Source organism: Ictidomys tridecemlineatus, chromosome 8 (assembly GCF_052094955.1).
Source record: "Ictidomys tridecemlineatus isolate mIctTri1 chromosome 8, mIctTri1.hap1, whole genome shotgun sequence".
NCBI classification, from domain to species: Eukaryota; Metazoa; Chordata; class Mammalia; order Rodentia; family Sciuridae; genus Ictidomys; species Ictidomys tridecemlineatus.
The window spans coordinates 90145297-90158078 of record NC_135484.1 but is presented as its reverse complement, the minus strand read 5'-3'; the positions used below and the strand labels follow the sequence as shown (position 1 = coordinate 90158078).

At 33.0% G+C, this 12782-nt stretch overlaps 1 protein-coding gene across 1 annotated transcript in view; it reads left to right on the top strand.

The window, feature by feature from the left end:
* Window positions 1-11126, top strand: part of LOC101956061 (dynein regulatory complex protein 8) — a 28894-nt gene extending 17768 nt beyond the window's left edge. Inside the window, exon 2 of the mRNA XM_078018517.1 lies at window positions 10623-11126. Within this exon, the coding sequence (XP_077874643.1) occupies window positions 10623-11126 (504 nt within the window). The remainder of the gene's footprint in view (window positions 1-10622) is intronic.
* The last annotated feature ends 1656 nt before the right edge of the window (window positions 11127-12782 follow it).

Genomic DNA, 12782 nt, shown 5'->3' with positions numbered 1-12782 from the left:
TAACTAGGAATACATTTAACCAAGGAGGTGAAAATTCTCTACAATGAAAATTATGAAATATTGATGAAAGTTGTTGAAGGTAATATCTGAAAAGTTTGGATGTGTATTGATAAAATGGCTATTTGACCCAAAGTAATTTATGGTTTTAACATAATTCCTGTAAAAATACCAAAAACACTCTTCATAGAAAAGGAAAAGAGAAAACAAACTTCTGAATTTTATATGAAACCACAAAAGACTCCCAGTAGCCATAAGGTTCAATAACCAGAATATATAAAGAACTCATAGAATTATATTGCAAAAAAAATCAGATAACAAAATGAATAAAAGTTTGGAGTAGACAGTTCTCAAAGGATGACATACAAATGATCAACAGATAAATGAAAAAGTGCTCAAATAAGTAGGGAAATGAAAATGGAAGTTTCCATGATACATCACCTCATCCCAGTTTGTCATTATAAAAACCAATATGGGGCTCCTCAAAATATTAGAAATAGAACTTTCATCTAAACCAGAAATCCCACCATGGGGTATATATTCAAAGGAAATGAAATCTGTATGTGAAAAAGACATTTGTATTCCTATGTTTCTTGGACTAGTATTTATACTAGCTAAGATGTGGAATCAACATGTGTGCACATTAGCTTATGAATGAATGAAAAAAAAAGTGGTACTATACAGAATAGAATATTATTCAGTCATAAAAATAATTATATTCTATCATTTGTGGAACTTATGTGTGAATCTGAAAGATAGTATGTTAAGTGAAATGAAAGAAGCAGAGACAGAAAAATGGAAACAGCTGTCTGTGGACTGAGACACCTAAAACCATATTCCCCACCAAAAAATATTTCCTCGTCTAAAATTATTCTTCTCAGGTTGTATTAGTCAGGGTTCTCTAGAGGAAAAGAATGGACAGAAAGTATAATTATAAAAAGTGGATTTATCAGGTTGCCTTACATGACCAGAAGTTGGATTGTACACAGTGGCCATCTGCATACTAGAGAGCTGGAAAAATCAGTAGTTATGTAATCCAAGAGGCTGAAACCCCAGAAAAAGAGGGATCAAGAATGCTACCTTAGTCCAAAACTGAATGTTTCTGGAGAATCACTAGCAAAATCTGTTTGCAAGATTGAGAAAGCAAGAGTCAAATGTCGTCAAATGATCCTGGCAGCTATCAAAGACCTGTTCAAGAAAATTTGAGTTAGCATCTGCTGCTGTTTCTTTGTTCTTCCAGCTTTTATTACATCCAAGCCACCATCCTATTGGACAGTGCTGCCCATGCTTAAGGAGGGTCTCCACTTCAGCTGGACATCTCACATGACAATCATTCCTAAACACACCCTCACTGACACACCCAGAAGCCTCAAAGTCATCAACATCTCTTACTTCAATCAAGCTGACAATTGAACTTAAATATTACACAAGTCTTTCAGTCATATCAGAGAAAAAAATGACTAAAACAAACAGAAAGAAAGTGGTGGCATATGCTACTACATGGATGAAATGATAAGCTAAATAGAAGATGCTGGTTACAGAATAATTCAATATATAATAATATTCTATTTATGTATTCATCATTGAATATTTATAATTTAAATGAATCTTAAGTAATGCCAAAAATTAAAAATTGTACGCACTTATGAAGTATTATTTGATTGCATGTATATGGTGTGTGATGTGTAATTCAGGTTAAGCGTATTTATCTTCTCAAATATTTATTATTACATTTTGGTTGAAAGCATACAAAATTTTTTCCTCTAGCTATCTGAAATATATAGTATGTTATTGTTATTGATGCCAAGCATAAACATACAATAAATCCCTACTCTATTTATATTAAACATCCAGAAAAACAAACAGATATAGGTAGAAAGCAGTTTACAGACAGGCATAAGCTGGTGAATTGTAGTTTTAATTTTCTTTTGGTGATGACAAAATATTTCAAAATTAGATAAGGGATAGTATTGGAAAATAATCCCTATATTATGCATTTCAATATGGTGCATTTTTTACTGTGTGAATGAAATATCAACAAGAGTATGATGAAAAGGGATATCCTCACATTAGGAAAAAAATTCACTTACACTTATCCATGATGGCTGATGTCTCTGAATAATCTTCTGGGTACTATGGAGAACATGAGGACTATTTGGTTGTTGATATATCCAGCAGCATATCAATAAATTTGTCACTCGATTTCTCTTTATGGAAATATTATATGTTTTGTTAGTTCTGAATGTTTGCTTACTTCAGTCAGTTTCTTTCTATAAAATAAGTAGATAATACACTGATATCATTGATATTACTAAATACAATCTCCTCTGGCAAATAGTCAAATAATAATTCCAGATAACAAGACACAGTTATTTATGGAAAGGATAATCATTTGACTTGTATCTCTGAAATTGTCAAAAACATGTTTTAATTGACACTTTATTTAGCCTGTGAGAATTTGAGAGTAAAGGTTAAGTTTATGCATTGTTTCTTTATTAGCTTCTTACAAAGATGCTAATACATCATAGTACTCAAAATGTATTTGTTAAATATGTAATCAAATATAAACATATCAATTTGAATTCCAGTAATCAAAGAATAATATATTAAAGTTGTTATAGAATGGAAAAGTATCACTTTTTTGCCTTAGAGAACATTATAATACATATAATCAGCAGATACACTGATTTTTAATGAATATATGCACATAAATATTAATTTGCACATAAATATCTATATATATGATTGCATAGTATTTACTCAATATAATCACATATTTCTTTTTAAACTTATACATAAGTTATTTCTACATTTTCTGAATTTCATTTGTGTGTAGATGGAATTTTTACATTTCTACAATGTCTTCCAATTTCATCTGGAAAGCTAAAACTGTCACCTATATTTGATCAACTCTGGAATTTGAACTTAGAGATACAACTCATTACTGTATACGTAGGGACACTTTTTCTAGAACATATTCCTTATTGTGGATAGCTTGTGACTTTGATTATTAGAGAAAAAATATTAATAATAAAATGTTGTAAAGGCAAATGGATAGGAGCATGTTTCATGATATTGCCTCTTTCCCAGAGCGACACTGGGTTTCTCTCCAAGAGTCAATGGAGTGTAAAAGTCTCAGAGACAGCTTTAAAAATAAACCTATTGTGACAATTTCTGTTTGTGATACCATGCTATGCTTCTGTAGGATGTTACCCCCTTGAAGAAGACTGAATAAAGTGTAAGTGGAATTCTGTCTATACTATTTTCATATTTGAATGTTCATTTATAATTATATTAAAACAAAAATTTTATAAAATGAATCAACATTATGGAAGAAATTCTTGTATTGTCATTGAGCATTAAATAATGTGTATTCTAGTTCTAACAACTAGTAAAATGATAAATTTGTTTAACTCTTTCCAGCTCAATATTTTAAAACATATTTCATCTAAAGAGATATTCTTACAACATTTATAGCAATTATAACATACTTTTCTAAACACTGCCTGAGAAGTTATCTAGCTTAAATAAGCAGTTTTAATTGCAGAATTTTCATCATTATTTATAGGTTTTTCTTATTCTTTTTACTGTAATCTGATTATTATACATTCTGAAACTTAAGATGCATATGGTTTTTCTCAGGAAAAGCTGAAGCTTCATTTTTTAATCTATTCAGAAAAGGGGTAACTCAATTTCTTATAAGTCCCCAATGCTTAAATAAGGTAGTTCTTCCTTGTAGTCTGGTTTTACACTCTTGTATGTCAGAAGGGTATGATGTCAATAACGAGTGAGGGGCTGGGGATGTGGCTCAAGCGGTAATGCGCTCGCCTGGCTTCTATCCTCAGCACCACATACAAATAAAATAAAGATGTTGTGTCCACAGAAAACTGAAAAATAAATATTAAAAAATTCTCTCTCTCTCTCTCTTAAAAAAAAAATAAATAAATAACTAGAGTGATGCCCAATAGGAGATTATAGGTATTTCCAAGTCCATTAAGGTATAAATTGATTTTCAAAACAGGTAAAAATAAATGTTTCCATTTAGACCTTTCTCTTTATGTAGCCTTTAACAAGAAATAGTAAAAGTTTTCCTTAAAATCAATGAATATGATTAAGTATCCGAAAAAATACAGAGCTAAATTAATAGAATATTATTTATATTATTTAATGCACACAGTGAAATATATACCTGAGAAAAAGAGTTTCAGTGTATAAATATGAGTAAGTGAATTAAGCTATGTAAAGAAAGACAAGCACTACATGATCTTACTTTTATGCGGAAAGTATGAAAAGTTGATGTCTTAATAGTTGAGAGCACATTGGTGATAATCAAAGGCTTGAAGGAAGAGGAGAAAGGATGGAGAGAGGTTGGTGCTAAGTAATGATCTGATAGGAGCAGGAAGTTCTGGGGTGCTACTACACAGTAAAGTGACAAAAAAATAACAAAATGAATATTTTCCAATTCCTGAAAGAAAGTATACTGGATGTTTTCTCCATAAAGAAATAATAAATGTTTGAGGAGACACATTTGCCTAATTGACTTAAATATTAAGTGATGCATATATGTATTGAAACATTACATAGTACCCAATTAATATGTACAATTTTATTATTTTATACACTAATTAAAAACTTAATTTGAATTTTCAAAAAGAGATGATGAAAGAAAATAAAGATATGTTCTAAAAGTTTTTATGTATAATGTATGCTAACAGCTAATAAATATTAATTCACGAATTAATAATAACATTTATTATTAATAATCAAGAAATATTAGTTATTTCCCCCCTTCAATTCAATTTAATTTATGTTTTTGAGTGTGTATCCCTCTGGTCTATCGGGAAAAAATAAACCTTGAGGGGCTCCTCCTTTTTCAGGATTTGCTCTCATGAGCATGGGGAGGGCGTGAATCACACCTTTCCTTTGATTCTACATCTCTTAAAGCACACATTATTACAAAGCTAACATTTGTTTATATTATTATATCTATGTATCTGTCTATCTCTGTGGGTATTGTTATGACAGGGATTATTCTTACCTATTTTTGTTTTTCTTCTTTTCTTATTTTGATACCAGAGATTGAATCCAGGAATGCTTCATCACTGAGCCACATCCCCAGCCCTTTTTTATATTTTATTTGAGACAGGGTCTCGCTAAATTGCTTAGGTCCTTGCTAAATTGCTGAGGCCACCTCAGCCCCTTGAACTGCTAAAATTACAGGCCTGCACCACCACACCCAACTCCTAGCTAAATTTTCATTTATAATCTAATTATAATTGATAAATCTTTGGTCAAATTACATCATATAACAAAAATAACATAAGGATTCCCAATGAAGGAAGAAGAAGAAATAATTTGATAATGAACACAGAGTCTTTTAAAGTACTGAGTAACTGAACAGTTTTGGTGTGCAGATATTTTCAAAAAAATTAAATGTTTGATACAGAGGAATGATACTATTTGAACACATATAGGGGACATCATTATATTTGAAATTTAAAATGTAATGCAGCAATTTTTTTTTTTTTGGCAGTGGAAGGTATACTGGGAATCGAACTCAGGGCACTCAGCCACTGAGTCACATCCCCAGCACTATTTTGTATTTTATTTAGATACAGGGTCTCACTGAGTTGCTTAGTACCTCAGTGTTGCTGAGGCTGACTTTGAAATCAGGATCCTCCTGTCTCAGCCTCCTGAGCTGCTGGGATTACAGGCATCCGCCACAACACCCAGCTGTAACAATGTTTTTATCCAATAATGAAAAGCAAGCTACCTGACGTAATTTACCTAACTAAAACCTGGGTTAGAAAGGGTTGAGAAAGAATAAGAAAACAAATAACCTAATCAATAAATGGGCTAATGAACTGAACAGACACTTAACAGAAGAAGAAATACAATCGATCAATAAACATGAAAAAATGTTCAGTATCTCTAGCAATTAGAGAAATTCAAATCAAACCTAAACTAAGATTTCTTCTCACTCCTGTCAGAATGGCAATCCCACAGGAAACAATAAATGTTGTGAAGGATTCGGGGAAAAAGGTACACTCACCCATTGCTGGTGGGACTGAAACTTGGTGCAATCACTATGGAAAGCAGTTTGGAGATTCCTCAGAAAACTGGGAATGGCACAGCTATCCCACACCTTGGTTTATACTCAAAGGACTTAAAATCAACATACTACAGCAATGCAGCCATGTCAATGTTCATAGTAGCTCAACTCACAGTAGCTAAACTATGGAACTAACCTATGTGTCCTTCAATAGATGAATAGATAAAGAAAATGTGGTATATATATTCAATGTAATATTACTCAGCTTTAAAGAAGAATGAAATTATGGCTTTTGCCGGTAAATGGATGGAGTTAGAGAATATAATGCTAAGCAAAAAAAGCCAATCCCCCCAAAACAAAGATGTTTTCTCTAATATGGGGATGCTAATTCACAATAAGGTGTGGTGGGAAGATTAGGTAGAAGAAAGGGAGGGGCTAGAGGAAGAGATGTGAGGATAGGAAAAATAGTAATATAAAACCTACATTATTACTTTATGTATATATGTGACTGCATGACCAATGTGATTCTACAATCTGTACACTCACAAGAAAGAGAAATTATATCAAAGTGCATAAATGTATACTACTGTCATGTATGACTAATTAAAACAAATTTAAAATTTTTAAGAAAGATATAATGCTTCTAAAAATAGATTTTTTTCTTTTTAAATGTATTTTTTATTATTATATTTCCACATTATAGTGAGGTTTATTTTGACATAATCATACATACATACATGGGATATAATTCATTCCACTTCTGTTCCAAGTGCTTCTTTTTTTCATTTTCATTCTCCAACCTTTTTATTGTTATACATTTTTATTTATACATAGAGTGTGGATTCATTTTGACATAATTTAAAAAGCATGGAATATAATTTGCTCAAATTTGGTTTTCAGTATTTTTTCTTTCTCTCCCTTGTTCTCTATCCCTGTTTCCTTCCCGCTACTCTACTATTCTTTTTCTTACTTACTTTCCATTTTTTTTCATTTTAGTTAGTTTCTCATGGATATGCATGATGTTGAGATTTGCTGTGGAATAATAATGTATGTACATAGGAAAGATAGGTTAGGTTCATTCCTCTGGTCTTCCCTTCTCTTGTCCATTTTCCCTCTCCCTCATTCCCCTTCATGTAGCCCACCAGACTTCCTTCTTTTTTGATGGCATCTCCTACCCTTTTCCCATTCTCTCTATTCTCTTTCTCTCTCTTTTTTCCATCCTAATTTTGGACTTACTACCATATATCAGAGACAACATTCGACCTTTACTTTTCTGAGTCTCGTTTATTTCATTTATCATGATAGTCTCCAGTTCAATGCAGGTACCTACAAATGTCAGGATTTTTTTCTTTTTATGTCTGTGTGATAGTCATCTGTGTATATATACCATATTTTCTTTATCCATTGATCTGTTGAAAGGGCACCAAGTTTGGTTCCATAGCTTGGCTATTGTAAATTTTGACACTATACATATTTATGTGTCTGTGTCACTCTAGTGTGATGATTTTACATCTTTTGGATACATACTGAGGAATAGGATAGCTGAATCTCATGGTGGTCCCATTGCTACCCCCTTTTTTTGTGTAATCTCCATACTGATTTCCAGATTGATTACACTAATCTGCAGTTTCATCAACAATGTATGAGTGTACCTTTCCATCATATCCTCACCAACAATTATTAATATTTGAGTCCTTGATAATAGCTCTTCTGAGTAGTGTGAGATGACATCTCTAAGTAGTTTTGATTTGCATTTTCCCAATTGCTAGAAATGTTGAACATGTTTTTGAGTAATCATTGACCAATTGTATTTATTTTTTTGAGAAGTATCTGTTTAGGATTTTTGCCCACTTATTAATTGGGTTATTTGTTATTTGGGTATGAAGTTATTTGAATTATGAATATATTCTAAATATAATGCCCTATCTGAGGAACAGGTGGCAAAGAACTTCTGTGATTCTGTAGGTTCTTTCTTTCTGTAATTAATTGTTTCTTTCTCTGTGAAGAAGCTTGCTAATATGATGCAACCTTACTGATTTTTGGTTTTATTTCTTACACTTTTGGAGTCTTGTTAAAGAAGTCAGTTCCTAGGCCAACACGCTAGTGTGTCGGACAATATATTTTTTTATAGTGGCAGACTTTCAGTTCTAACTGATAGGTATTTAACACATTTGCAGTTGACTTTTGTGGAGGGTGAGAACTAGAGGTCAAGTTTTATTCTTCTACATGTATATTCCCAGTTTTCTCAGCACCATTTACTAAAGTCTATATCTTTTTTCCAATAAATGTTTTTGGCATCTTTGTCTAGTATCAGATAATTGTATTAATGTGGGTTTATTTCTGTGTGTTCTATCCTATTCCATTCGTCCTAGGGTCTGTTTTGTTGCCTGTAACATGCTGTTTTGTTACTAGAGATCTGTGGTGACAGCTCCAGTGTTTCTATTTTTGCTTCTGAGTACTTTAGCTATTCTGTCTCTTATTCTTTAATAAATTTCAGAATTCCTTTTAAAGTTCTGTGATGAATGTCTTGGTCATTTTATGGTGATTGTATTGAATCTGTATAATGCTCTTGGTAGTATGGTCATTTCAATAATATTGATGCTGCCTATGTACGAACACGTGATGTCTTTCCATTTTCTCAGGTCTTTTTCAACTTTGTTCTGCAGTGTTCTATAGTTTTTCTTGTAGAAGTCCTTGATATATTTCATTAAATTAATTCCCAAGTATTTTTTGAAGTTATTGTGAATGAAGTACTTTATTTTTTTTCAGAAGGTTTTTTTCTATAGTATAGGAAAGCAATTAATTTATATGTGAATTTATATGTGTGGATCTTGTATCTTGCTCTTTTACTAAAATTGTTTATCAGCTCTAGAAGTCTCCTGATAAAGTGCTTTTGTCTTCTAAATATAGAATAATCTCCCATATTCTTGAATAGGCAGAATTAATATTGTCAAAATGGTCATAGTACCCAAAGTGCTATACAGATTTAATGCAATTCCTATGACATTCTTCATAGAAATAGAAAAAGCAATCATAACATCTATTTGGAAAAATGAAAAGCTGAAAATAACCAAAGCAATCCTTAGTGAGAAAAGTGATGAAGGGGGCATCACAATACCAGAACTTAAATTATTCTACAGAGTTATAGAGTAACAAAAGCAGCATGATATTGGCACTAAAACAGATGTGAAGACCAATGGTATAAAATAGAAGGCACAGAGATAAACCCATGTAAATACAGTTATTTCATATTAGACAAAGGTGCCAGAAATATACATTGGAGAAAAGATACCTCTTCAACAAATGGTGCTAGGAAAACTGAAAATTCACATGTAGCAAAATGAAACTAAACCTCTATCTCTCATCCTGCACAAAACTCAACTTAAAGTGGATCAAGGTCCTAGGCATTATTAGACCAGAGAGCCTGTGCTTACTAGAAGTAAAAATAGGCCCAAATCTATATCATGTTGGCTTAGGAATCAAATTCCTCAACAAGACTTCTAAAGCAAAAGATGCAAAATCAAGAATCAATTGAAGTGATTCTATCAAAATAAAAGCTACTTCACAGAAAAGAAAACAAAGGAAACATGAATGTGAACAGAGAGTCTACAGAATTGGAGAAAATCTTTGCTACCTACACCTCAGAGCCTTAATATCCAGGATATATAAAAAACTCAAAAAATGTAACACCAAAGAAGCAAATAACCCAATCAATAAATGGGCATAGGAACTGAACAGTCACTTCACAAAGAAATATGACTGGACAAAAATATATGAAAAAATGTTCAACATCTCTAGCATTTAGAGAACTGCAAATAAAAACTACAAGGAGATTCAATCTCACACCAGTCAGAATGGCAATTATCAAGAACACAAAAAACAAATCTTATATACACTCATACATTGCTGGTGAAACTTCAAATTGATGCAACCACTCTGGAAAGCAGTATGGGGATTCCTCGGAAATCTTGAAATGAAATCACTCTTTGACCCAGCTACCCAGTTCTGAGTATATGCCCCAAGGACTTAAAATCAGCATACTATCCTGATGCTGCCAAATTAGTGTTTATAGAAGCTAAATTCACAATAGTAAGCTATATAGAAGCTCAATTCACAGTAGCTAGGCTATGAAATTGATCAATATGCCCTTCAACAGATGAATGAATGAAGAAAATGTGGCACATGTACCCAAGGCAATGTTACACAGTGATAAAGAAGAATGAGTTTATGGCATTTGCTGGTAAATGGTTGGAAGTGGAGACTATCATGCTAAGCAAAATAAGACAATCCCAAATATTCAAAGCCCAAATATTCTCTCTGATATGTGAATGCTCACTCACAATAAGTGGAGTGTGGGGAAAGGGAGGAATAGAAGTTCATTGGGGGCCACCCGGGCTAATGACAGGCATCTCCCAGGCGACCAGCTCCGCATCAAGATGGCGGAAGATAAAGACAAGGAAGGGTCTCATTGAGTTGCTTAGGGCCTTGCTAAATTGCTAAGGCTGGCTTTGAACTCGAGATCCTCCTGCCTCAGCCTCCCCAGATGCCGGGATTACAGAGTTAGCACTAGCAGAATTTCACCAAAAAAATCAAAGAAGCATTTGAAGTGTTTGACCATGAGTCCAAAAATACAGTGGATGTGAGAGAAATTGGGACAATTATCAGGTCATTAGGATGCTGCCCTAGTGAAGGAGAGCTACATGATTTGCTTGCAGAGGAGGGATGTGAAGTTTGGTGGATGTCTGTTAGTCTTCCCCTTTCAAAGAGATTTGTAGAAGAATTAGAACCCACTGGATATATTAGATATGAAAAATTTCTTCCAGTGATGACCAAAGTACTTCTGGAAAGAAGGTACAGACCAATTCCAGAAGATGTCCTTCTTCAAGCTTTTGAGGTTTTAGATTCTGCTAAATGTGGGTTTCTTACTAAGGAAGAACTCATCAAACATATGACTGAAGAAGGTGACCCTATCTCCCAAGAAGAAATGGAAGAAATGTTGTCTGCTGCAATCCATCCACACTCAAATTCAATTAATTACAAGGAGTATATAACAATGATGTTGATAGATGAAAATTAAATGTTTTAAAACCTTAATTTCTAATTGAAAAGATAATTTGGAAATGGCTTGTCCTTGTTAATTTTGCATTTTATTTTGTAATTCTGTTATCTGATATCAATGCCTGTGACATGATTATTTCAACATATTTTGTTTTCAAAAGATGATCATAACAAAAATTATTTTTTAGTACTGGGAATGGAATCCACTGAGCTTCATCCCTAACTCTTTTTACATTTTTCATTTTGAGACAGGGACTCACCAACAGGCTGGCCTCAAACTTGCAATTGTCCTACCTCAGACTCCTGAGTAGCTGGGATCATAGGTGTGCCCTGCTCACCTGGATGATCATAACAATTTTAAACAGACTTATGGGATGACATACAGCTAATTACTTAAAAACTAATCTTAAAACAATTTAACATTAAAATAGATTATTGTTTATTTTCTACAATAAACATGTTACCTTTTAATTAACTAAACTGAGAAAATTAATAATAACTATAATGAGCCAAGGTTTGGCACGTAAAGATCTTGAGAGAGGGCAGAATGACCACAAATTGAAAATGAGTGTCAGTGTGATGAAGGCTTCTTTTTAAAGAACAATAAACACTTCATTAATCTGGAAAAAAAAAACAACAAGAAGTTCACTGGATTAGACAAAGGAAAATGAAAGCAAGGGAGAATAGGTGGGAATAAGAAAGTAGAATGAACTGAACATAACCTTCCTATGTTCTTATATGAATACATGACCACTGTAACTCCACATCATGTACAACCAAAAAAAAAAAAACAGGAAATTATACTATACGTACGTATGTCAAAATACATTCCACCATTTTCTATAACTGAAAAGAACAAATAAAAACTTAAAATAAATAAATATAGGATTATGCATATATCAGCAAGTGGAGATAATTTAAGCTCTTATTTTTCTTTTGTATTTTCTTGACTTTCTTCTCTGGCCTGAATGCTCTGGCTAGAGTTTTGAGGACTGTGTTGAATAAGAGTGACGAGAGTATGCATTCTTGACTTGTTCATATCTTGAGGGAAATGCTTTCAGTTTTTCTCCATTAAGTATGATTTTGGCATTAGTTTGTCATACACAGTTGTAAGTAAGTTCCTTCTATCTCTATTTTCTCCACTGTTTGAAACATAAGTGGGTGTTCCACTTTGTTAAATGCTTTTTCTGCATCTATTGAGATAGTCATTCTATGAAACCAACATCACCTTGATGACAAAACCAGACAGAGACACATCAAGGAAAGAAAACTTCAGGTTGATATCCTTAGTGATCACAGATGCAAAATTTTTGGATAAAATATTGGCAAACTGCATGCAAAACATATTAAAAAGATATTGCACCATGATCAATTTGGCTTCATTCCAAAGATGCAAGGTTGATTCAACATATGCCAATTGATAAATGTAAATCCACCACATTAATAGACTTGAGGACAAGAACCACAGTAAAGGTGTCCCACCGGTCCCTACTTTCTGACAGAGAGCAAAGAAAAATGGCCTTCTTCACCCTTCTAAAGGGGAAACAGGTTTTGAAGGGAGATTTTGGGGGAGCTGCAGGGGGGAGGGAGCAAAGCTGTGACAAGACTTCCAGATGCTGCTTCTTGTCTCCGGACAAAAGGAATTTTTCACATTATTTTTCTTTGATGCATAGGT